This window comes from Ovis aries, chromosome 7 (assembly GCF_016772045.2).
Source record: "Ovis aries strain OAR_USU_Benz2616 breed Rambouillet chromosome 7, ARS-UI_Ramb_v3.0, whole genome shotgun sequence".
Taxonomy (NCBI): domain Eukaryota; kingdom Metazoa; phylum Chordata; class Mammalia; order Artiodactyla; family Bovidae; genus Ovis; species Ovis aries.
This window is the reverse complement of record NC_056060.1, coordinates 35,432,279-35,456,851: the sequence shown is the minus strand read 5'-3', so window position 1 is coordinate 35,456,851 and position 24,573 is coordinate 35,432,279. Positions and strand designations below refer to the sequence as shown.

Here is a 24,573-nt window from a genome sequence, read left to right as displayed (position 1 = left end):
GGGCAGCTGAGCCGGCTCCAGGAGCGTGGGTGGGTCGGCAGAGAACAAAGAAGGGCCCCTAGGGAAAAGCATAGACAGTGACACCCCCCCACACACAATCTCTCCTCAGAACACGGCTTCTACAGCCTCTGTCGACCTCATAGGAGCGCAGCGTGAGAAGCCGGGAGATCACCATGATGGAAAACACACGTTTTCCTTAAGGTGAGGGCCCTGTCAGGGGAGAGACGGATAGGCACGGCCTACGGGAGCAGCTGAGGGGGCTGGAGGGAGGGGTCCCCACCCGCACCCCCGCCCGGCACACAGGCGCGCGCGCACACACACACACACACACACGGGAGGCAGATTTTGACGCATTACTGTCTGGGTGGCAGGCTGGCTGCAGGAGAGACCCTGTCTGCAGCGCCATCTGCAGAGCAGACTGGGAGCTGGCGGGGTGCCCTGAGCAGCTGGACAGGTAGGTCCAGGGGGAGTGGGGCAGGGGGGGCGGCCACTGGTTTTCTGGGCCCCCAGCTGCTGGCATTTAGTGCATCCTTGGATGTTTAACATCTACTACTTCTATGCCTGAGGGGTAAGTGGGAGTGCCTTTTTTCTTAATTTGAGGCCCAGAGAGGGTAAGCAACTTGCCAGAGATGACATAATTAGCAGAAGCGAGGCCAGGTTTGATGGCCTCCTGGTTCTGTTCCGCCCACTGTGGAATCTACTGGAGCTCTTCCCTCAAGGGTCCTTACGGGCTTCCCCGTGCTCTTGCCTGACACAGGTCTTTTCTGACCCAGTCTTCCGACAGCTCTGAACACACGTCCCTTGGGGTGTCTTGTACAGTGGCCAGGCCCAGTTCTACTCTTGGAAGGGCTCATAGAGAGCACCCTTTGGACAAGAAATCTACTGTCATGGTGGTCCGATAGGCTCCACATGGAGGGGTTGCTTAGGGGCCTCACCTCAGACTCCTTCCGGGTTCCTGGCTCTGTTCCACTGTGATCTCCCTGAGGCCATCCTTCCACAATTCCAAAGGCACCCGAGTTTCTCTAGGATAAGCCATTCGGAACCCATTGGCATTCAGTCTTCCAGGAGGCTGGCTGCACTGGGGAGCCTGTCCCTGAGCCCTGGGCCACACCTCCACATGGGCAAGGCTTGGTGTATGCCAAGCCTCCAGAAGCAGGTGTCTCATAGGCTGTCTGGGCTGCTCTAAATAATCGACCACAGAACCACAGACTGGGTAGGTTGTGAACAACAGACATTTATTTCTCACAGCTCTGGAGGCTGAGAAGTCCAAGATCATGGTGCTGGCAGGTAAGAGAGGTTGCAGGAGGCACCTTCTCGCTGGCTTCTTACGGTGGAAGGGGCAAAAGCACACTCTGGGTCTCTCTTTAAGGGTTCTGCCCTCAAGACCACAGGTCCCCCTCCAGGCCCCTCCTCTCAGCACTGTCACCTTGAGTTGGGACTTCATGCCACAGCAAGAAGGAAGCAGCAGGTGTGGAGCCTCCTGCCACAGATGTCCTAGCACCCAGGCCAGGCTGACCACCATTCCCCCTTTGCTCCGCAGCCCCCAGTCTGAGCCCAGAGCTCCAAGCCAGACCCTCAGGCTTCCTGACCGAGCGCAATGCTGAGAGGGTACCCAGCATGCCAGCTCCACTCAGGTAGACCTCCTGGATCTATACGTGGGAGTCCTGAGGTCCTGGGACTTAAACTATGCTGCTTGGGTGTGGGGCCACCCCCACCCACTCTCAGCAGTGACAAGAGTCTACACCTGAGGCTCCCTGTCCCCACAGATTCCACAGTGGCCCCCCGCCCGCCTGGCCGCAGGAGACGCGAGGGTGCACCTATAGCTTCCCAGGGCCTGTGCGGCTCCCGCAGACGGCTGGCCCCGCAGAGCAAACTGCAGAAGGCTCCCGCCGACTGTCCTGCTCAGGCCAGATCTACGGTGAGTGAACCTGGCTTCCCTGTGCGCACGCCAGGAAGCCTGCCTGATGCCCGCATGCCCTCCCTCCCTCCCTCTCCAAGATGCAGCAGCCAGACCCCTCCTCCACTCTTTCCCCACCTCCAACTTCCCTGGTTTCCCCAGTCCAAGGACCAGCTCCCTGCAAGCAGGGAGGGGAGGAGCCTTACTGTCCCAGAGAGGCTGGGAGTCAGAATGTCACCCAGACACATGCCCACGGACCAGACACACACACACACACAGACATAGTGCACAGACCCCACATGCGGCCTTGTGCCTGAGGGATCACTCATGTCATGACAGGGGTGGCAGCCACAATTGTGTTATCTGGATAATTACCCACTCCTGCAGGGCCTTCAGGTTCCCATGTAGGATTCAGATGATGTGCTGCTGAGTCAACAGGCTTGGTCCAGGACACAGTGGCTTCTACAGTGATCAGGGCAGGCCTTTCTCCTGGTCTGTGCCTTCAGTCACATGCCCAGGGCAGACAGATGCAGTGAGCCGGATCATGGGAACCAGTCATCCCCCATTCACCCCGCACATCCTGGTCCCTCCTGCCTCCCAGTATCCAAATCCCACATCAACATGAGGAAGAGGTGAGGTATTCCAAAGGAGGCCTGGGGCACCAGTGCTTGGAGAAGATTCCAGGGCAGCTAGGCCCTAAATTCACCCCACCTCTCTGTTCTGACAGGTGTGGGCCTCAAGGCAAACACAGAGGTGGCGCCAAACCTCAGGGCTACAAGCGAGGACACCCTGCTCTCCGGCCCTTCAGGACCAACTTCTGGAATAGCTGGTTCCTCATCCCGAGATGGGCCCCACCAAGGTCAGAGCCTGCTCAGGTCACACCCTTAGCACCGTCTCTATGTGGCTCATCTGGTCCCACGTCTGGCCGCCCCAACTGTGGGACAGGAAGCAGCCCTTCGACTGAGTCCCCGGGTGAGGACAGGAGTGCTGGCTGGCATTACCTGTGAGTCATCTGGGCAGGGCCAGAGCTGCAGCAGCAAGGCCCACCCCCCCCATACCCTGGCCAAGATGGCCTCCTCTCTGCTTGAAGAGCATGATCTTGGGTGGAACAGACATGGCCATGAGCTCACAGCCTGCTCTGCAAGGGAAGCCCAAGCTGACCTGCCCGCTCTGCAAGGCGCCTCGGGAGAGGTTTTGTTTTCTACACCCGTCCTTACCATGCCTAACCAAGAGGTGGGATGCCCTGTCCCTTTTTGGCAGCAGTAACAGTAATCTGTCACACCTCACATTTGTATGCATCTCTGTGATACATAAAGTGCTCTATTTCACCCTGTACAGCTAGCTACTCAAGGTAGCAAGGAAGCAAAAGGACACACCAGGTCATGGGGCTCTGTGTGCCTATACAAATATGGCCCACACTGCCCAGAACCTCTGAATCTCTGGCCACATCCTGGAGACCAGGCCACAGCCCCCATTTAAAATCCTCCACCTACCCCAGGGTGCCCACAGCAGGGGTGCCAGTGGATTCAATGTCTGGATAGTGCCAGGCAGTGCACCCTGGGGAGCCCCTCGGAGGGCTGGAGACCACAACTGGGCCGTCCAAACTGCTAGAGGTTCCGGAAGCTGGTGATCACCCCAACTCAACCAGAGCAGCAAGGCGGCCAAGAAGTGAGCCTCAAAGAGAGTCGGGGGCCATGGGGCTGGACGCGGCCCCATCCCGCCCATCACTCAGGCCGGCGCTGCGTGCGCTGCCTCCGCCTCTGCATGGCCTCACGCAGGGCCTCCAGCAGCCGCTCCTGGTTGTTGCAAATGTTGTACTGCGTCAGGCGGAGCAGCTTGTCCACGTCCTCCAGGCTGTAGGTCACCTTCGAGTAGTGGTAGGGGGAGTCGGATTCAGATAGGTTCACTTCCCCAGCCGCCTGCTCCTCGGCTGTCCGTCGGACCCCTGTGGGGAGAGTGCAGCCCGGCCATGGGGGATGCCTGCCGGGGGTGGAGGATGGGTTTGGGGGTCACCTGGGGGGAGACACAGAGGAGGGAGGTTGTGGCTCACCGGGGGCAGAGTGGTCCCTGAAGGAGGCATTGACCAGAGGGAAGTGCAGCACGGCAGGGATGTCAGGGCGGGCGGGGTCCGAGAAAAGGTGGCACTCTTGGGGCTGGCACTGCTCCTCGGGGCTGGGCGAGATGGGCGGGAACGGGATGCCCTGCTCTTGGCAGAACCGACCCAGAAGCTGCAGCTGCTGCAGGGTGGGCAGAAGTGGGCTCAGCAGGAGGGCCCCATGGGCTCCCAGTGTCCTCCACACTGGACTGACTAATAAGTGGAGGTCTGCTAAGACACCAAGTCAAACACTATTGGACCCAACAGGCCAGAGATCAATGCTCTAAACTGGGCAGCCCTTCTGCAGCAGCTCCTTTGGGCTCAATGAAGCTGGGCTGCTAACACCCAGGTTCTGCCACTGGGAGGTAAAAATACTTCCTGGGACCCACATAGAAACTCTAAACAAAGAGTCTCAAAGATCCAGGACCCAACAGGGGTGCAGACACAGCAAAGGAGACCCAAATAGGAAATACATCTTGAAATCTCGCCAGCTTGCCCATCACTCCAACTTCCTGAGCAGAGTAAGTTCCCCGGGGGGAGAGTTCATAGAATTCACAGCCTTTCATTCACGTGGTGTTGCAGTCACAAAGGGAAGCTGGCCCAGAAACTGGAGTCAGGATGTCAGACCACCTGAGGTCAGGCCTAGGGTTGCCCCACCTCCCAACCCTGCCCACAGCCCACCTGGAAGGCTCCATGGAGATTGTAATCTAGCGACAGGATGAGGTCCACGTCCCGTGTGGGCGGCAGGAGGGGTGGGCAGCTGGTATTGACAAGGTACCCAACATCCAGCAAGCAAAGGTAGGGCTCTGCAGGTGTCAGCTCGTTGGGAAGGCCGTCCAGTTTGGTAGCTGGAAAGGTTGGGAGATCGGGTGGGGAACAGCTGTCACTGGTGCTGAGGGCACCAGCCCGTCTAGCCTAATGTTGCTGCCAGGAGGAGGCTCGTCCCTCTGGCTCCTGCTCTCTGCTGCCAAAGCAGAGCCTCAACTCCCGAGGTCTCACAGACGGGCCCTGACCCCAGCATAAGGAGAGGAAGAGTGGCTCTCACTCCAAGTAACCCAGAGAGCTGAGCTCAGAGGGCGTGGGGCCAAGGGACTGGAGAGAGTGGATGTCTGATCAGGAACCCAAGGCTCAGATGGCCATGGGAAGATTTGGGAGAGCAGGGACCTTTCCAGGCAGAAAAGTGAGGGTGCTGGAAATAGTCCTTGTGGAAGGAGAAGCCACGTAGGAAGTTGTGGGTGGCCTGGGCAAGTGGACGCCGCGTCAGAAGGTCGGTGAAAACCTCCGCTATGCTGCCGGCCACCGTGGGAGGCTCTTCTATCTTCAGAAGGGGGACCTGCTCCTTGTCTGCAGTCAAAAAGGGCAAAGGGACCCTCAGACCTTTATTCCAGCCTCTGCGGACTCACAGAATTTGAGAGTCACCTCCATGCTCCCCACAAGCTGCCTCTCCCATCCTGGTGAAAGAACCTAGGCACCTACCCAGGCTGGCTCGAGCTTGTGCCCAGCGGTCCCAGAACTGGCTGGGCTCGGATGACCAGTACAGGCTGTCCTGGAGGTTGGCTGCGTACAGGTTGCTCCAGATACCTGAGCAGGAGACCCAAGAGGAAGAGAGTCCCCCACCTCACCACAACCTGACCCTTCCCACCACCCATCCAGGGCCAGGACACGACTGAGCTGAGACAGTCGACCCCACCATCTTGCCCAGGCCCATTCTCCCCAAGTCCCCAGCTTCTCCCAGACCCCCTCACCTTCCAGGAAACAGATACGGGACTCAGGAAGCTGTTTTGTCAGGCGCCCCATGAAGAACTCAGAGCCGAAGAGCTCGGGGGGGATGAAGGCGCCATACTTGGGAAAGCCGACCTCGTAGGGGGAGAACTCACACCACTCTGTGAAGAACCACACACCCTCACGGTGGGGCCTGGAACCTGAGGACCCTCAGGCCACACACCCACCACGGGCCCCGCGTCAGGAAGCCTTGTGATCAGGAGGCTCAGCTCTGTTGCTGGCACCCCAAGCAAGGACCCATGGCCCCGCCTCCTTTCCAAAGCCTGAGTGTCTCTGGTGGGATGACAGGCTCTTGGCCCAGCAGAGCGTGTGTAACGCCCACCTTCACACACAGGCTGGGCTGCCTCTCACTCCGCCGACTATGAGAGCACAGGTCTCGGCTCCAGCACTACTCACCCCCAAATTCAAAGGTGGTCAGATTCTGTTCCTTGGTGTTGAGAGCACAGTAAATGGGCAGGGGGTTCTGGCCTCGACTCAGGGCCTCCCGCTGGTCTGAGAGCTTGTAGTCATGAGGCTAGGGGAAGGGAATGAGAACTTAACACCGTGGTCTCCTGGGGCCTCTCCTGCCCCTACTGCCCAGAGCTGCTCCCCATCTCCAGACCGTGCCCTGGCTTTGGCCACCACCCCTGCCCTGCTCTGCCCTTGCCCACACCTCGTCATGTAGCAGCGCCTCGTTGACGAGGGCCCACAGGTTGGTGAAGCAGGTCGGGTGGCCCAGGCGGGCACGCTCAGCCAGCTCCTGCTGGTACCGCAGTAGCTGCCTGGGGGCTAGCACACCCAGCTTGCTCTTGGTCACCTGGGTCTTCAGTGACTCGATGGGCCCTGCCAGGTCCTTCTGAGACCACTCTGGATCCTCGTAGAGGTTGGCCAAAGCCCTGGGAAAAAGCCAAAGCCGGAGGGATTGTCACCAGAACCCCACTGCACGCCTTGGGCTCTATTTTAGGGCAGCAGCTGGAAAGACACCTTCCACAGTCCCCTGGAGCACCCTTCCAACTGGGTCAGAGAGGCCTGTGGAGTTTAATAGAACCTTACCCCCTCCTGCCACAGCCCAGCTAGCCACCCGTAGGCTCCTGCACTCAAGCTCACCAGGTGGAGCCCGAGGCCCCTGTGATGTAGGAGACACAATCCAAGAGGCCAAGCGCCTTTAGGCCAGCCAGCTGTCCATACAGTGAGGTCATGGCCCGGATACCACCACCAGTGGCCATAACAGCAACCACTGGAATCTAGAAGAGAAGACAATGGGGCTCGAAGAGGCCCTAGGGAGAGGGAAGGTCAAGCCACAGGAAGAGGCGGTAGCAATCCAAGGGACCACTCAGCTCACCCACAGCTCAGCCTCGTCAAGATCTAACAGGGGCTCCCGGGACCAGTTCTAGTCAGACCTGAAGAGGGTCTAGTTGGAAGTAGGCTTGCAAGGGTCAGGCCTGTCTGGTTCTAAGAACTCAGGAAAAATGGATAGGTTCCAGGCCTCATCTCCACACTCAACCCCTAAGGAGTCTGGTGATTACTTTCTTGAAGCCCCAGGGTCACCTCAAAAGTCTCCCACATAGCCACTCCGCTCCCTCTTTCAGGAAGAGGTCATCTCCCTAGGAGCGGCCCCAGGCCAGCAGGGGGCCCTGAGGCTGTACATCTCACTGGTCAGTCACCCGGAGCCCAGCCTCAACACCGGGACCAGGCCAAGGAACAAGAACGAGAAGGCAGGTTAGCCCAGTGGGGAAGCTCACAGGCTCCTGGTGGCTCAGGCCATGCTCTGCATTTGATGCAATCAAGCTCCTGACAACATCAAATGCAGGAGGCAGAGCAGGCTTGGCACCAGTGCTGGTCTGGTTAGGGCACAACCAGTGCCAGCATCTGGGCCCAAAGACACCGCCCTAGTCCCACACAGTCCCCAGACCTCCTCTTCCCGCAGGTCTCCATCCAGCTGCAGGGCCTGCTGCAGGGCCTTGGCTACCACCTGCTTCCTCCTGCTCAGGAAGGCCTGCTCCTCAGCACAGGGCCCGCAGCCCAGCCGCACAGCCAGTTCCCTGGATCTGGTGGGAAGGAAGGGACCATGAAGCAGCTCCTGGGGTCATCAGAGAACGAAGCTGGGCCTGCCCTGAAAAGCTCACCACCATCCTTCTCACCTCTCTTCTCCCCAACCCTCGCCCCACCTCTGGTGTCCTGACTGAAGGCTGATGTGTGGATTTGAGGGGAGAAGGCGACCCCAGACCCTGGTCGGGACATCCCTGGGGAAGCAGCACTGCAGAGTCACAGAGCAGGAAAGCGGCGGGACCGAACACCATCAATCTGCTTGGACCTCTCAGCCCCTCTCCCTCACCCACCCAGAAACGGCTCCAGAGTGGGCAGAAATGACGTTCCCTCCTCTTCCTGGTGGGAGCTGGCCTTTCATCCTGCAGCTGGCTAGTGCGGATGACTCTGCCCATCTCCTGCAGCTCAGCTGAGGCCCGCCCACACAGCTGCCCCCCAAGGGGTATGACTGCCCTTCTCTGGGCTTCCTTGCCTGCTCTGCACCTCTAACCACTCTCCTGCCTTCCATCCGCGTTCCCAGCCAAACATTTCTCAAGTGCCTCCCAGGCACCAGGCACCAGGCACCAGGCTAGGTACTCACCCCTCTGGCTGAATCAGGAATGAGAGTAAAAAGTCAGTAAGAGCCTTCAACTGCCAAACCTCCCACACCGCACATGCCACAATGGGAGCAAACCCCTGAGCCTCTGAGAGAACTATCAGTGGCCCGTCCCACTAGCGGCTTCCCTGTGTCCTCTCCTCCAGGCTGAGTGCCCGGCACCTGTCCCCCGTGACGTTCCCCAGTGCCCAGGTGGCCTCTCACCCTTCTTCATTTTTCAGCTCCACTTTCATCAGGGGCTCCTGAAAACCATGAACACTCCAGTCATGAAGCTGGGCCACCTCACTCCCCTCACCCCAGCCCCATTCACATCTTCTGATGCCCCAATGCTCCCTTGGGCCCCAGCCATCTCCACAGGGGCCAGGCCTGAGGACCCCTCTCCCCTAGCCTGGCCCTCGCCCAGGGCGGGGGCCAAGGACAGGAGCTGTTACAGCAGGACAGGCCTTCAAGGGCTGCGCCCACAATGTGCACCTGGCTTTCCTCCTCCAGTGACCAGTACCTGGGACGTAGGGAAGACGAGTCGCACCACTTGGCCAGAGGGCAGAGCCCTCAGGGGCACCTTCAGCTGCTCTTGGGGGGCATCCTGCAGGGAGGATGAAGAGGACCTAAGACAGATTGCGATTGCCCTAGGAGGGAGCAAGCAGCAGCAGGAAGGGGAGAGGAGGCCGAGGTCACCCCACACCTCCCAGCGTGCCTGACTGCCGGGGGTGCCGGGAGAAGCTGGGGGTGAACGCAGAGATGGCACCCAGGCCGAAGTGGGCACTACCTGCAGGTGAATACTCAGCTCCTGCTCCCAGCAGGCTGGCCAATGGAAGCGGAAGGAGCCGGCACCCACGAAGGCTTCCTGTGGACCCTCACAGGACCCAGGAACCACAAGCTGAACTCTGCCCTCCGACTCTGGAAGCAGGAACCAGAGCAGAGAGGCTAGGAGTGTGATTTCAGCCCAAGAGCCCCTGTCTCACTTAAGGTGTCTGGAATGAGGGTGGGGGCATGCCCCTCCCCCTACTGAGATGGCAGTCTGGTCCAGAGCTGGGCTGGGAGATGGGCCCCCACTGCAGCCCTCTGAGGACTGAGGGGAAAAGACCCAGTGGGGATGCATCCCCTGCCCCCTGCTCCTGACCAAGAGTTGGGGGCGACGAGTACAAGGTCCCCTCAGAAAGGGGACAACAAAGGCTGAGAGCCGGGGGGCTAGCCCGGTGGGTCCCAGCAGGTCAGGGACTCACCCTGAAAGTCCCCTGCCTTCTCCAGTCGAACATGCAAGCAGGAGAGCTCCCGGGCCTGGGTGTAAAGAGAGCCCCTCAGACTCGAGCCCCTCCCCTGTAGAGACCCCACCCTTCCCAGGACTCCGGTTCTTGTTCCTTGACACCTTTTCACCTTGGCCCTGAGTGACCAAACATTTGCTTGGGGTGGGATCTTCTTGAACTGAAATCCCAGGGCCCTCCAACAGCTGCACCCAACCCCTGCAGTAGGCCTGAGCTTCAGGCCCGGGAGGAGGGCAAGCAGACGGTATGGTGGGGTGGGGGGGGGGGTGTTCTAGACTCACCACTAGGATGCCATTGCTGAAGAGGTACTCAGCACCATCAGTCCTGGAAAGAGCCCCCAGTGACCCTCAGCAAGAATCCACATTCCCAGGTTCTCACCCCCCAAGGGACCTGGGCTTTCCTCCTCCACCCCAGATGCCTCCCAGGGAAGGGGTGTCAGCTCTGGGCGTGCTGGGCTCTGTCCTTCCCAGAAGGAGTCACTCCCACCTGGGAACAGCCCCACAGCCCGACTCACAGATTTTGCAGCCGAAATTCAACTTCCAGGCGTTCCTCACCCTGGAGGGAGAAAGAAGCAAGTTAGAAACAGTGAGGGGAGAGAGAGAGAGACTGTGTGTGTGTGTGTCTGTAAATCCCCCAGACACCTGGGCTGCTACAGTCCCAGCTGTGAGGAGAGTTACTGTCCACCCTCCCTGGACTGCTCCAAGAACCCTGCCCTTGGCTTAGGGGCCAAGACAGGGGCAGGGACAAGACTGCCCAGTAGCTCCTGGCTGACAGAGCCTCTGGGACTCCTGGATTACTCACTGGAGAAGAGAGCCGTGTACCTGGTGACCCTCCGAAGCAGCCGCTCCCTGGGCCAAGGCCCTCCACGGCCCCGCACACAGCCTTACCTGAGGGCTCAGCGAGAAGCTCTTGCGCCGGGTCTCCCCAGCCCGCAAGGTCCCCACGTCAAACAGCACTGACAACACAGGGTCATCCGTGGTCAGAAGGTCTTGGTCAAAGACTCTGAGATGCACAATGTTCTGAAAGGGAAATAGAGTGAGGGGCCTGCAGGAAGAGGGGGTGAGGCAGGGAACAAGAGGCTGGGAGGCAACAGTGGGGGACAGTGAGCGGGGCCAGGGCTGACGCCCATCCACCTTGATCTGGCTATGGATTCGGAAGTGAAAGCTCTGATTCCAGACAGGGTTTCTGCAGTTCTTGACTGTGCGCGTCTGCAGCTGGTGGCTGGAGGCCGTGGGCAGCCACAGGGTCACGTAGCAGTCAGAGGAGGTCACTGTGGGGAGGAAGCAAGGGCGACAGCCAAGAGTCCCTCCCAGCCCAGCCGCCCAGAGCCTGCATCCTTCCATCACTGGCAGTCCCAGAACACCCAGAGAACGGGGCTGGTCAGGAGGCAGGGGCCTGACCTCGACGACATTCCATCCACTGCCTCCTCTCTGCACCCTCAAGGAGCCCACACACACCCAGCCTACTTGCGTCTCTCCCCACCGCCCTGGCTGGCTCTGAAGTTGCAAAACCACTGCCTCCCCAGGCCCAGCACTCACCAAGGTCCTTGGAGGGCAGGCCATGGGCCTGCAGGACACGAATGGTGAGTAAGCAGGTCCCAGGCACCTTTGCCTGCAGAGGATGGAGAGAGAAAAAGGCTTACGGCCAGTGGTGGGCCCAAAAGGGAGGCGGGGTGACACCTTGAGGCCTAATCTTGAACCAAAAGGACAAGCCCTGCCCAGCCCTGGGTCCATCCTCCCCCCACCAGAGTCCTGAGTCAAAAGGTGGCTACGGTATCTTCTGATGACGCCTGCCAACACTTACACAACACTCCACACCGGCTCCAGTCCAAGGGCTTGATGCAGCCTAACTCGATTTAATCACACAGCCATTCTGTGCGTGGGGACTACTTATTATGACCAAACCCACAAGGAAATAGAAGTGCTTGCCTGAGATCGGGGCCAGGACTAGACCAGGCTAGCTCGACTTGTGCTCTCAACCCCCACACTTCCCTTCAGTTCCCGGTTCAGTACCCTTACTCTTTCTACCCCACATCCCCGGCTCCCCTTTACTAAGCAGTCTCGAGTCTCATCTTGGGTAGCAGGGACCCCAGGGTGGCAGAGGAGGTGAGGAGGCTACGGAGGGAAGGAAAGAGGTATGGTGGGCCTCTGCCTGGCCTTGTTCCCCTTAATGGAGCCGTTCCCATACTCCCCATCCCTGGCCAGAAGTTCTGGAAATGGGCTCTCCACTGGTCTAAGGACAGCAGTGATCAGCTCACCCAAAGGCTGACTGGTCCTCCAGGTCCTCCAAGGTCAGGCTAAAGATGGTCCCCATGTGGCTCCATCCAGACCCACAACCCTAGATCTGGGGATTGGACACCCTGTGCTAATCCATTCTTCCTCTGGCCTTCAGCCCTGCCTCAGAAGGGCCCTGATGGAGTCCAGGGGCAGAGCTGGAGAAGCTCATCCATCACTGTCAACCCTGGGGCCCCCACACCTCCAAGCAACTGAGTCAGAAGCAATGCCAGAGCAGCTGCTGCCTCTGGGGCCCCAGGACGGTAGCTGGGAGCCTGAGTTCTCAGGGCCTGAATCCACCATGCCAGGGAGTTCTGCCTGGAGCCCATCTCTAGGGCAGGAAGAACACTGAATGATCCTTCATCCCAAGACCTCTTCCCTGGCTTCTGCTCCCCACCATGGTCCAAGGCCAGCAAACACCTGGAGAAGCCTACCACTCCCTAAAGAAACAGCGCTAACCAGGCTGCAGGAACCAGTGCCCTCTGGGTCTTACCAGAGCCATGAGGCAGCGTCCTCAGGAGGAAGGAGTAATGGCAGTGTCTGCAAGGCTGAGGACTGTCAGCTTTATCGCCCAGAGCCAGAGATGTCCCAGCGGGCCTCAAGCTCCTCCCGTTCCTCCCAGCCACCTCTGCCCCACCCAGGCCCCACGCCCACTCCTGGACCAGCCACCTGCCCAGGAAATGAGATACCTTAAACCTACACAGAGCCACTGGTGCCCTCCTGATGGGAGCTCAACACACCTGAACACCCATTCTCTCTAGCCAGCGCCATCTGGGCCTCGCCTCAGCCCTACCCTCCCTGCCTGGACCATGACGAGGGGCCCTGGAGAGCTGTCAGAGGCTGAGCAGGAGGCTGGAGGTGGGGTAGGGTGCAGGAGGGACTGCTAAGGTCTGGAAAGTGGGGAGCAAGCCCCAGAGCAGCGGCAGACCTGAGCCGTGTCCCCCGTCACAGGCCTTTTCCCACCCTCCTGGAGCCGGTGTGACAGAACCACCTGGTTTTGAAAGGAGCGCTGGTCGATCTGAGTGCCCCGGGCCCCAGCATAACCAGGCAGAGCTGTGGCTTGTTCTATGAAACAAGCCCTTCAAAGCTGCATGCCAGGGACTTCCCTGGTGGTCCAGCGGTTGAGACTCCATGCTTCCACTGCAGGGTCACACGATCATTCCTGGTCACGGAACCAGGATCCTACATACTGGGCAGCCAAAACATAAAATGTGCTTGTTGTGAGAGAAACAGCGGTGACCCCCAGGACCCCAGACCCCACCAGCTGCCCTAGAGCTGGAGGAGAATAGGTCCAGAGTGAAGCTAGAAGAGCTTTGCAGGCTCTGAGCCCATGAGCTCCATGCCACTGTTACAGCAAGGCTGGGGTCTGCATGAATGCCCCAGAGAGGCTGTGACGGCTGTGGTGGACAGAGGGGTCTCGTCCACAGGCCCCAGCCTAGACCCAGCCCTCACCACAACTACCATCACTCCAAAATGTTCACCTGTACCTTCCAGCCTTCAGCAGACCATGGAAGGCAACGGCAAGAGACTCTCAGCACACTTGAGTCATCAATGCCTTTTATTGAACACTTCCTCTGTGCCAGGCTCACAGATAGCACTCCCAGCACCCTGTGAGGTAGAAACCATCATTATCTCCGTTTTACAGACAGGACACCACTGTTGTGAGGCAGTAAGTGGCACAAGGTCATGGGTCATGGCGCTGATGAGAGGTGAGGCAGCGCCCAAGTCCCCTCCTCTTCCAGAACAGGATGCTGCCTCACCTGGGTGCCAGCTTCCTGGGAGCTCACACCCAGACCTGCCCGGCACCTCCTGGTCCTCCAGGCCGCCTCCCAAGCCTCTGGAGCTGACCCTAAGCCCGACCTGGCTGACAGCCAGCACCTCTGGCTCCAGGCTGCCTCTAGAGCTGACCAGCCTGGGAGAGGTGTGGCCTTTTCCATGGGTAGTTCTTGGCGATATTCACCAGGGCTCGGTCAGTTGAGGCCCGAGACCTTAGTGAGGGAGTCAAGCAGCTGGAAGTAACTGTACTTGAGGTCATATTCCATGTCGTACCAGAAATTCACTGTAGGGGAAATAGAAACCAGAGCACAAGGGTCCCCCTTCTGACTTAGATTCCCCACTTCCCCACCCACCCGCAGTGACCTGGGCTGCCCCTTACCAGCAATGCAGCCATGGGACTGCTGGACATGGTGGAACCACAGGGCCGGCAGGTAGAGAATCTCACCCGCCCGCACTGTGCAGCGAAGCGCCTGGGCCTGGCAGTAACTGGGGTACCGGGCCAGATCTGGAGCCAGAGGGTCCAGGGGGATCCACGGCACCTGGGGACACGGCAGACTCCAGGGAGCAGGCCCAAAGCCCCCAGGCTCCGAACTCTGTCCCTGGAGGTAAATGCCCTGGGCCCTGCCCTGCTCAGCACTGGGAAGCCCAGAAGGAGGGATTCTTCAGCAAAGCGCCACCTCGCCATCTCTTTGGTGCCTGTTCCTCAGAGTCCAGGCTCCTTGCCTCCCCTCTCCCAGGGCCCAGGAACAAGGCAGACACCTTCTCCATGGCCTCTTCATCCACCATCTTGAATGAGCCCTCTTCAGTTAGCTGATAGGTTGCCTGTGTGTACAGTTCTGAAACCAGAGGGAGAAAATCTGAGGATCCTCAAAAGGCCTGGGGTGTGACACCCCCTCCCTCGTGTTCCGAGTGCAGGGGCAGGGGGGCCAGGGTGTCCCCCGCCCGCCTGGGGCTCCCCACTGCCCTCCCTCCACCACGGGGCTCCCCGGCCCCTCCCAAGTTATATCCCCTACCATAGGGGATGAAGGGCCGGTCACTGGGTGGATGCAGCAGGAAGTGCTTCTCTCCCGAGACCACACAGTAGAGGTTCTCATAATGGTCCTTATGCACTGCCAACACAGAGGGCCGAGCAGGCAGGGTTATGAGGAGCAGGCCACAGGAGGGCAGAGATGACTGCGCTTGGGGCCCTGCACCCCAAGAAAGCTTATGATGTGGCAGAAGAGCGCACGGAATCACAGCAGGCTCAAGAGGATGCCATGAAGGGAGCCTGGCAGGCCTTTGGGCATCTCCAATCTCTGCCTGCCAGGGACTAGACCCTCGCCAGGCCCTGGGCTCATCTTCACCAAGAGGGAAATTCACACAAACAGGCTTCTTGTGAGCCCACCCTGACTCAGCTGGCCTTCAGCGCTTTCTAGGGACCTAGAAGAGGCAGTGTCCCCCAGGTCCAATGTCGTGGGCATCTCCACCCACCTGGAGCTGTCAGAGAAGGCCCTCTGATGGATCTGAGCCCCAGAACCCCAGAAGAAATTTTAAAGATCAGGCAGTCCAATTTCCATCCAAGGTCAGCCTTCCACTCTGCACCTCACCTGCCTCCCCACAACCTCCTCCCCTGCTCTGCACTCCCGACGCCTACACGATGTCACTGCAGCTGCCTCTCCCAGCCAGAAGTTCACAGCATCAGGCATCTTCCCTGTGGGTCAGAGGACAGAGCACGAGTTAGGAGAGGCCAGGCTGGGAGTCACCAGCGGTGATGTTGGGAAGGGAGCAGTGGGGTCCCAGGGGAAGAGCAGGGAGAAGAGGCAGAGGTGGGCAAGCATGGCAAGGGACCTCTGTCCCCTGGGGCAGGTGGAAGAGCAGCAATCTTCAGTGGTTCATCAAAATGAAGTCAAGGCCTAGGGATCTGTGGGGCCGAGAATGTGGGCTGCCATCACCAAGGGGAGAGAAACAGGAAGGAGGCTGCTCCCACCCTCCCGTCTCCTCCCCACTGCGGCCCCGCCTCCACTCACCCAGCGCCTCAGAGGCCCAGGGCACATGGGGCTCCACATCAGGCAGTAGCTGGGGCAGCTCAGTGGGCAGGTTGGAGCACTGCTTCTGCACGTAGAGAACCCCAGGGTGCTGGGCTCGGCCCTCCAGCACGTCCAGCACACGGCTCAGGGGCAGGCGGCGCTCAGCAGGCATCACAAAGCGGTCTCCCCGCACGGCATCCGCGTAGCCATCTGGGGTCACTGCCACACTCACCTCTGTGGAGCCCACAGTGGCTCTGGAGGAAGGAACATTCAGCTCAGCCCTGGAGGCCCCAAAGCACCGCCCACACCCTGCCCAGGGCAGCCCCCACCTGAGGTAGGGGAGGGACCACTTCCGGAGGGCTGGCCAGTGCTGCAGGGCGTTTCGGATGATGCAGGGCCTGTTGGGGCAGACCCAGTCCCGGTAGAAGTGGAGGGGACTTGGGGGCTCGTCCAGGTGGGGAACAGCAAGAGGCACGCTGAGCTCTGAGAGAGAGAGAGTTGGGGGAGGGGCTGACACCAACAGTACCCAGTGGCTGCCCCACTGCCCACGTAAGAGATGCCCACTCCAGCAGGCTTCTGTGTCACTGAGCAAGGCCTAACAGTGACCAAGGGACCCTGGACAGTCAGGAATAGAAGAATGAGGAGGGAAGTTTAAGGAAGAAAGTGTGAAACACCCATAAACACACCAGGATGTCCACAAGGCCCAACCCAAACGCTCCACGGGGCCATGTCCGGCCCTGCCCAGGGGACCCCTGGCCTTCCCACTCTGGAGTAGCCAACTTCCTGGCATCCATTAGGAAAGGCAGCCATGGAGGGCAGCACTGGAGCTCCAAAGTGAGTAGAGCTGAGGCCCCAAGGCCAGTGCTGCTATGAGTGGGCCAAGGATCTCTGGGAAGCACCCAAAATGTGCTCCGTCCTTGCCGTGGCATCATGGAGGTATTAAGGGATGATCCGAGCACCATCTCAAGAAGCTCACAACCTAACTGGGGAGACAAGCTGCTGCATGAAACCATCGGAGGAAAAGTAAGGGCTGAACTGTCTGCTCTGTCTTACCGAACAGCATCACCAGCCTCAGACACCCAAGACTGCCGTGTGCCTGTGGGCAGACTGCGGCGCACCACCTGCGGGGTATCAGTAACGGCCCTCCGTCACTCTTAACAAAAACCTCTTTTGACTCTTCCATCTCCCTCACTCCGGGCATCCTATTGATCATCTCTACCTGCCGTTGATTCTACTACCTATGTGTCTCAAGCCACACCACATACCCCTTTCCTCTCCTGGCATCCACAAAGTTAGCTCATTTGGGTCCTCAAAGGTCACTTTGATGAGGCTTTCCTCCCTGGCCACTATTTTTAAAATTGTAACCTGCCCTCAATATCCTTATGCCCCTGTTTTTTGTTTTGTTTTTTTTTTTCTATCATCTATCACCACCTTACACACTATATATTTTACTTATCCCAATTATTTACCAGTTTTTCTTGCTAGAATGTTTGCTCCATGAGGACATGGATGCTTGTCTTATTCACTGATGTATCCCTAGTACCTGGAATAGTACCTGGCTCACAGTAGGTGCTCAGTAAGTATCTGCTTAATGGTTGAATGTAAGTCTCCAACATCTTCCGGCTGGATGATTGCTGCAGTGAACCAACTGGTTTCCTGGGCTGAATTCCACTCCTTCTCAAAAAAATCCTTCATCCAGGCCCCTGTCATCTTTCTAAAATACAATCTCGTCACACCCTAGTAAAAAGTCCTTTGATGGCTAACCACTGCTCCTGACGAAACACAGTCGGCCTTGGCACATATTCAAAGTGCTCTGTGATGAGCCCCAACCTACTCTTCCAGTCCGGCTTCCTTCCATCTGGGGCCTGCCCCTCAGCACACACTCTACTCAGGGGATGCCCAACTTTGTTTTTGCTGCTCACACAGGAATGCCTTCCTCCTGGCTTTTACACAGAGTGTGAGGCTTCGCTGTTATTTTCATCCCTGCGGTCTAGCCTGAATGTTCGTCCCCAGTGGGCGGTTACGATACGCTCTCCCAATAGCCACTGCACTCATTTTCACCTCTGGGCTCATGGTCTCTCTCATGACCGCCTCTCCACACCGGTCATCTGGGCCTTGCAAACAGCTGGAAAGTGAAATGGCGTTAGATCAAAAATGGAAACTGAGTGGGAAGACTCTGGGGGACCCAGGAAAACATGAAAAGGAAGTGTGCTTACTCCACTGGCTCAAAAAGCAAGATGGAACGTGCCAGGCAGATATGGGAAAAGAGGGAGGAATCTGGCAATGGTCTCCCCAGTCATGCCAGCCCATCCGAGCAGTCACCTTGTGGGGCTCAATAAATCTCCCTATTCTGTTCTGAAGTATGGCTGATTTACATAGCCACTGTGTTATTTATTTTTCAGCCATCCCATGTGGCACGAGGGATTCTATTTCCCAGCCAGGGACTGAACTCATGCCCGCTGGACTGGGAGCCAGAGTCTTATTAACCACTGGACCACCAGTGAAGTCCCAATAAATCTCCCTATTATTCTCACTAGAACTCTTATATTATGTGGAAACTGCTTTTTTTTTAACCCTTTGTATTTCCTGCAATTATTTCAGTTTTACTTTTCACCATTTAGAGTTCCTTTAAAGAATGGCCACTATTCCCTCCTGAGGCTTCAAAGGGAGAATTTCATAAAGGACCCAAACAATTCCTTTGGTCTGACAATTCTTCCGCTAGGAATTTAACCAACAAAAACATACATGTGCACAAAGACTCTGCTCCAGCCACACTGGCCTCCTCACTGATCCTTGGACACACCTGGCACACTCCCACCTTACAGCATCTGACCCGCCTGCCCTTGCCTAGAATTCTCTTCTCTCAGAGGAGAGGTCTGCTCGGGCACCCGCTCCCCTCCTTCTTCAAGCCAGTGCTCAAATGTCACCTTGTCAGAGGCCCACCCTGACCTTCTCATTTCAAAGTGTAACCTGGCCCACTGCCACATCGAGTCTCCTCACTGTGCTTTACTTTTTTACCCCAAGCTACTTATCTTCTAGCCCATTTTTTCCCTACTCTATGATTTATTCATCTAGTGTGCCTACAGGTAACTGTCTCCTCACTTAAAATGTAAGCTCTGAGGGCAGAGATCTGTTTTAGTGATGTATCCTAAACATATTGAACAGAGTCTGGCACATTGCAGTGCTTACTAAATATTTGTTAAATACTCAAAGTATTGAATGCTGTATTAAAAACAATAGGTTGAAAAATAACCTAAATGCCTACCAAGAGGGGGTTAATTAAGCAAATTACAGTATTAGTACACAGATGCGGAAAAGACTAAGAAGACTTAGATGGACCTAGAAGATTTAGGGAACCAGAAGAGTGTGCTTAACAAGCTACCATTTGTATAAAAAGGGAGATATCCAGTCATAGGTGTGTGTGTGGATATTAATAAGAGTACTGCTGGAAGGAAGCAACCTAGAATGGGAATGAAGGACATTCACTTTACATAAATCTGCTGGTTTTTAAACAACGTGCCCATGTTACTATTCAGTGATAAGACATTGCTTAAAAATATAAAGAGAAAAGGGAGAGAATGAGAGGGAAAAAATAAAAACCAAGCAGGGGATCTCTAGTACAGCCGCCTCCAATCATCCTGAAATTCTGCAGCGCTCCTGGCTTGGAGGCGTCTAATCCTGAAGGAAGCGATCCAGAGGAAGAAACTTTAAAGACTCCAAAACAGAGAAGGGTGGAAAAGACAACAGAGAGCCCCAGTTACTCGGTGCGGGCTGACAGTGGGAAACAGAACAAGCGCCAGAATCAAGACTACACCGGGCCTTGGGAATAGGTGAAGAGTCACCCCAGGGAGCCACGAAGGTGTGGGAACACGGGAGGAGGGGAGAGGAGGACCCACCCAGGGGGCTGAGGGGTCGGGGTTGCGGAAGATTGATTACAGAGGCCATCCATGTGCACGAGGTTCCAAGCTCCTTGAAGACAAGAAACAGGGTGCACCCTGTTATCAGCGGCCCAGGAAGGACCAGGGCGCACCCGGCTCTGAAACCCGGTTCCCGGCAAGCCCAAGGCCACTCCCGCGTCTTGAGGTTGCTTGGCAGTCAACAAGCTAGCCCACTCACCCCTTGCCGCAGCCGGGAATTCTCGTAACTCCCTCCGCACAGCGTCCAAAGCCGCCTCCGCCATGACGCCGCCGCCGCCCGAGGCCCCGCCCCTCCCCTCTCAAGACTCCGCCCCGGCCCTAAGGCCCCGCCCTCCCCTGCGGCCTCACGCCTGAGCTCGGGCTGCGTCCCCGAGGCCGCCTCGTCGTCCCCCCCGCCCCCCCGTGGCTGCAGTCGCAGCCGTCAACTGCCCTACCCCCACGCCACCACAGATTCTGTGGCCCGCGCCACTCGCTGACCACCCAGAGTTAGCAAATGATTGTGTTTATTGACGAGTTCATACATCAATACAAACGGACATGTTAAAAACAGCCTCTGCCCTGTGAGACCTGGGGATATGGGGGAAGCGCCATGGCCTGGGCAAAGTATAAAACTTATAAATAAGGGGCTTTCAAAACTGGGTCAGGGCAGATCTGAACGGGGGCGGCAGTTGCCGGTGGCCTCAGACATGCAGAAGGGGACGGGCGCCGACCACAACATCTTCCCACGCTGGGCGGGGGTGGGGGTTGGTAATCAAAAGGGTGGCCACCTTCCCACAAACCTCAGCAGGAGTGTCGCTCCGTCCTCGTGAGGGATAATAGACTGGCTGAGGGTGGCCAGGAACCCAGCCCAGAGGGCCAGGCCTGAGCCCCACTTGCAGTAGACTGCAGCTGCTGTGCTGGTCAGGGGTACATGGGGAGCGGATTTCTAACTATGACAAGGGCAGCTGTGGCCTCTTGGGGTCCACACTCAGCTCTGAGAGTTCCTCGGCCAGGATTTCTTGGCAGCTTGGCCATGCAGGTGGTGGTAGTAGAGAAGAGTGAGGGTGAAATAGGGGTCAGGTGACTAATGCAAGCAGAGCTGGGCACCCTTGAGAATCCAACTTCAAGCCTCCACCCACAGCGCCAGCAGAGCCCACAGGGACACAGCTTTCCAGGCTGGAGCTGTAGCAGAGCTACCCTGACTTACCTGAGGCAGAGGAAGCAGCAGGGCCTAGAGACACATTCTTCACCCCAACTCTTCCACAGCTGCTTCTGTACCTGGTCCTACTCTACTTGCCCATTGTACCCTGGCTCCTTCCCCTCACCCCTAACACTACCCTCCTAACTCTGTCCCCTCACCTCTACCACTTACCTGGCCCACCTACCACATTTCGTGTCTCTTGGCCCCTGCTGCAGCCCCATGGGCCTCTCTCTCTCCAGCCTCCAGCACACCTGGTGCCCAGCACTCCCCTTGAGGAGGCTCCTTCTACCCAAAACAGATACTCTGGGCCATTACACATCAGCTAGGCTGTGAAAACCAAGAATCCAGAATCCAGGCTTAGTGTGTTCATCCCTCTTCATATTCTTGGTAAGAGCCAGAGTGACAAAGCCAGGGGCAGGATGTGAAAGGAAAGCAGATACACATCAGCCAGCACAGTGTATGTGTGTGTGTGTGTGTGTGTGTGGTGTGTGTGTGTGTGGTGTGTGTGTGTGGGATCTGAAAGGAAAGCAGGCACACATCAGCCAGCCGAGGGGTCTAGCAGTGAACACTCAGTGTGTGTGTGTGTGCCTTTGTGTAGGTTTCTTCTGTGGCCAAGGTCCTTAGAAGGTGGGCCGGCGCCCTGTAAACTACGAGGGAAGTTCCAACACAGGCTTCTGACTGAGCATCACTCAGGCTGAAGGGAGAAGGTGGCCTCAGCTTCAGCAGCCTGTTGGGGACCAGGGCTGAAGAACAGGGAAGGCCAAGGGGCTGAGGAAAGGAGGCCAGGGCTTGATGTTTGCCCAGCAGAGGGCTTTACTGTCCTGCAGCAACATCCCACAGCTGGCTCCACAAGTTCCGGCCAGGAGAGAAAGGGGGCACAGGAAGAGACAATGCTAGGGCCCCCCTGGAGGGGGGAATGGGAGTGGAATGTGGGGGCTCAGGCCTTGACACCAACTCAAGCTTCCTGATGGCTGGGAGGGCTCCAGAGGGCCAGAGGGCTCTGCCTTTCTGAACTGCCAGCAAGTGGGGAAAACAGACAACCCCCGCTCTGGCAATCAGGGGAGTAAGCTGGTGTGGGAGGGGGCATGGAGGTAGAGGTGAAGTTCCGCCGTTGGCCAGAGGGCAAGGACACCAGATCACCTCTCACCTCTACCCTCCTGGATACCCTGTGTGTGCTCCACCCCAGGGAGCTGATCCCTGCAGTAATTTCAAATGGCTTCTAAGAAGGGAGGGCAGGCCTTTCCGGACTTGCCCCAGGTGGGGCAGGCTGCCCTCTGACTCCTCACAGCACCAAGATGACAAAGACCAAGATCTGCCCCTGCGTGAGCCACCAGATGGCTGTAGAGGGCAGGAGTTCCAAGAGAGTGAGGCAACAGTCAGGGAAATAAATTAATAAATACAGGGGTCCCGTGAGGAACAGCTGCAAAAGCCATGGCCCCACTGAGCATGGATCCCTGCTCTCCACTCCAAGCATCCTTGCAGGTTTTGGTGAGTGGAGGAGAGATGCAGTTTGGAATGGGGGGAGCATTCACTGGGGACAGGCTTCTGGAACTCAGAGTCTGCGTTCCATGCGCCGCTCCACAGCTCGAAGCAGCAGCTCTGAGTATTGCTCCAGCAGGGCCTGTGTCTGCTCGGCCCCCACAGCCCCAGGGCTCCCGCCCGGGCTGGCCATCACTGCCCCGGCCAGGGCCTCCAGCTCCTGCCGCACTGAAGAGAAGGTGTTTCTGAGGAGCTGGGTGATGCGACTTTGTTCCACCGAGGGTGTCTTACAGCTGGCCACCTGCAACGGGACCCCTGAAGTGAGTTGGAGGAACAGTGGAGGGGATTGTCAACGGATGCAGAAAGGGGAGGGACCCCGACCGGGTCTAGCCTGCTCCCAAGAAGGGACTGCATGCCCTGCTGGGTGTGGCCAGGAGTTCCGCACGCCAAGATCAGCAAGTATGATCAGAGGCTAGGGGATAGAGGCAGACCCTAGGGGTAACCATCAGATGTGACACCATCTACATCTTGTTAGCAATTCCTCTTTCAAATCTCAGCCCCTGTGGGACTGTCCCCTATGTTCAGAGTGGCCAAATCATTTCTGAATATGAAAAGGGATACTATTAATAATTATACCTGGACAACAGGCATAAGCTGATGGTCCTAAGCAAACTAGAACATGAGAGCTCTCTACACCGTCCCCTCCTGTCTGAGGATGTCTCCTCCAGCTGTTAGCCAGAAATGACTGATACGTACTCAAGTTCAAAAGGCCTGGCCTGGTTCCTAACCCCCTCGCCTCCTCAGAGTTCATAACTGTTCCCCCCACTCGCCAGGGGAAGAGCCTTAGCATTGTGTGCTAGATACTCAACCAGCACCCCTGACGTGCTCTGTCTTCCTGCTGGGCAGACGGGGAGAGGGGGCGGGGGGTGCCCAACACATACCAAGTGGTAGAGCTGCACGGCCTGGCGCACACTGCCCTGGAGCTCAGCCACAAGCTGCTCGCACTGCTCCAGGCTCACTGCTGGTTCTGGAAGGGACAGACACAGCTCAGCAAGGCCCAGAAGAGTTGTCCTTTCCAGACTGCCCACCCAGGGGCCGCTCAGAGCAAGAGAGGCCTACCCCAACCCAACCCCCAACCCTGTCCAGCACCACAGGCCCTGAGTCCCTTCCTCTGGCCTCCTTCGTTCTCAACACTCTCCCAATACCACACAGGAAACGCAGTCCAGAGGAGAGGGCCAGCTCCAGCCCCAGGGGCTAGAGGGCAATGAAGGGGAAGTGGGTCATAGAGAGCCCATAAAGGTTAGCCAGAGTGTCTCACCATCAGGGGTGTGACTTACAGACCGAAACAGGAGCAGACAGGACGAGAAACACCAGAGGCTGGACCCACAGAAATGAGATGGAGCCAGAGAGCGGCCGACAAGACGGGAGAGAGAGGATGGGGTGGGAGATGAGAGCTGGGGAGCGGTGCACACCTGAGTCCCGGCTCAGGGTTGGCCCTGGCCTGGCACATTCCACAGGGCTGGGAGTCTTCTCAAGGGGTGGGGGCTGCAAGTTCACAGGGCCTCGGAGGAGGCTGCTGGCCGGCAGTTGCTGGGCACGGGGGCTGTTGGGCCCAGGCTGAGCCTGGCACTCTGTCCTAGGCTTGGGAGTGGCACCCGCCCCTGAACAGGCCTGCCTCTCAGCTGTACTGTGAGCCTTTCCTAGCCCCGCTAGGCAGCTGAGCTGTTCTGCCTCACCAGGGGCCTGGCCCTTGGTAGCAGGTGAGAAGGTGGCCAAGGTAGGACGATCAGGCAGTGGCTTTGGGATATCCAGGACCAAGTGAGCCCGGCTGGGCAGGGCCAGCTTGTTGAGTGGTGAGATGCGGACGGGGGCAGGAGCTTGATGTTCAGCAGCCAGACCCAGGTTTTCCCCAACAGAGATGCTGCGGGCAATCTTGGCCATGGAACTGGTGGTGGGGCTCTGGTACGAGTGGGGCCGAGACAGACGGCGATCAGCTGTGGGCAAGGAGCGCAGGCACCCCTGGGCTTCCACCTCCTGTGAGAGCAACAGGCCTGGTGGAGGGACCTCATCTGTAGAGGAGACAGAGACGCACATGGGTCAGGGGGTGAGGAAGACGTCCCAGGTGCTAAGGCTCAGCTCCCTAGGAGCTGCTGCACCCTTACACACCCACTAATGGACACTGACTTGCAAGCCCAGTGACACATCAGGGCTCCATGAGGCCACCTTCCTCGAGCATGCCCATGTGCTCCAAACACCCCACCCCTGGAGCTGAGCCCCCTGGGTGCC

At 58.0% G+C, this 24,573-nt stretch overlaps 4 protein-coding genes across 14 annotated transcripts in view; 1 reads left to right on the top strand and 3 right to left on the bottom strand.

Moving 5' to 3' along the window:
* Positions 1-3,183, top strand: part of SPTBN5 (spectrin beta, non-erythrocytic 5) — a 55,521-nt gene extending 52,338 nt beyond the window's left edge. The window contains exons 65-70 of the mRNA XM_042253022.2: positions 110-201; positions 372-454; positions 1,249-1,287; positions 1,541-1,634; positions 1,767-1,918; positions 2,625-3,183. Of these exons, the coding sequence (XP_042108956.1) occupies positions 110-201; positions 372-454; positions 1,249-1,287; positions 1,541-1,634; positions 1,767-1,918; positions 2,625-2,785 (621 nt within the window). The 3' untranslated portion in view covers positions 2,786-3,183. The remainder of the gene's footprint in view (positions 1-109; positions 202-371; positions 455-1,248; positions 1,288-1,540; positions 1,635-1,766; positions 1,919-2,624) is intronic.
* PLA2G4B (phospholipase A2 group IVB) lies at positions 1,215-12,467 on the bottom strand. 6 transcript variants are annotated; one of them, XR_009601468.1, is made up of 20 exons: positions 12,423-12,467; positions 11,195-11,267; positions 10,544-10,926; positions 10,171-10,211; positions 9,938-9,980; positions 9,618-9,672; positions 9,161-9,291; positions 8,894-8,977; positions 8,599-8,636; positions 7,666-7,801; positions 6,861-6,997; positions 6,427-6,649; positions 6,171-6,288; positions 5,738-5,875; positions 5,469-5,573; positions 5,157-5,336; positions 4,674-4,840; positions 3,948-4,134; positions 3,391-3,842; positions 1,215-2,397 (listed from the first exon to the last, which is right to left on the bottom strand). XR_009601468.1 is itself a non-coding variant. In XM_060419112.1 (20 exons), the coding sequence occupies exons 1-20, from the start codon at positions 12,429-12,431 to the stop codon at positions 3,622-3,624; spliced, it is 2,355 nt and encodes a 784-aa protein (XP_060275095.1). In that variant the 5' UTR covers positions 12,432-12,467; the 3' UTR covers positions 1,215-3,621. The 6 variants fall into 6 exon arrangements, 5 of the variants coding, with proteins under 5 accessions (XP_060275095.1, XP_012036643.2, XP_060275096.1 ...); XM_060419112.1 differs by having other exon boundaries at positions 1,215-3,842; positions 10,544-10,675; positions 10,790-10,926; XM_012181253.5 differs by having other exon boundaries at positions 1,215-3,842.
* A 1,002-nt stretch (positions 12,468-13,469) lies between these two features.
* JMJD7 (jumonji domain containing 7) lies at positions 13,470-19,907 on the bottom strand. Its single transcript, XM_027971704.2, has 8 exons — positions 19,828-19,907; positions 16,041-16,194; positions 15,712-15,965; positions 15,339-15,395; positions 14,719-14,814; positions 14,465-14,541; positions 14,085-14,244; positions 13,470-13,988 (listed from the first exon to the last, which is right to left on the bottom strand). The coding sequence occupies exons 1-8, from the start codon at positions 19,889-19,891 to the stop codon at positions 13,900-13,902; spliced, it is 951 nt and encodes a 316-aa protein (XP_027827505.1). The 5' UTR covers positions 19,892-19,907; the 3' UTR covers positions 13,470-13,899.
* A 207-nt stretch (positions 19,908-20,114) lies between these two features.
* Positions 20,115-24,573, bottom strand: part of MAPKBP1 (mitogen-activated protein kinase binding protein 1) — a 51,295-nt gene continuing 46,836 nt past the window's right edge. For all 6 annotated transcript variants that reach the window (XM_042253014.2, XM_027971701.2, XM_027971700.2 and 3 more), the window contains 3 exons: positions 23,760-24,356; positions 23,229-23,314; positions 20,115-22,588 (listed from right to left, as the gene is read on the bottom strand). In XM_042253014.2, the coding sequence (XP_042108948.1) occupies positions 22,361-22,588; positions 23,229-23,314; positions 23,760-24,356 (911 nt within the window). In that variant the 3' untranslated portion in view covers positions 20,115-22,360. The remainder of the gene's footprint in view (positions 22,589-23,228; positions 23,315-23,759; positions 24,357-24,573) is intronic.

Coding starts and splice junctions, on each gene's coding strand:
- PLA2G4B (XM_012181253.5), bottom strand. Junction 8,637..8,893: donor TCGTCTTCCCTACGTCCCAG/GTACTGGTCACT, acceptor CATGGTTTTCAG/GAGCCCCTGATGAAAGTGGA. Junction 7,802..8,598: donor GAGCTGAAAAATGAAGAAGG/GTGAGAGGCCAC, acceptor CCTTCCCACCAG/ATCCAGGGAACTGGCTGTGC.
- JMJD7 (XM_027971704.2), bottom strand. CDS start 19,891: ATGGCGGAGGCGGCTTTGGACGCTGTGCGGAGGGAGTTACGAGAATTC. Junction 16,195..19,827: donor ATTCCCGGCTGCGGCAAGGG/GTGAGTGGGCTA, acceptor TCTCTCTCTCAG/AGCTCAGCGTGCCTCTTGCT. Junction 15,966..16,040: donor TGGTCCCTCCCCTACCTCAG/GTGGGGGCTGCC, acceptor TCCTTCCTCCAG/AGCCACTGTGGGCTCCACAG.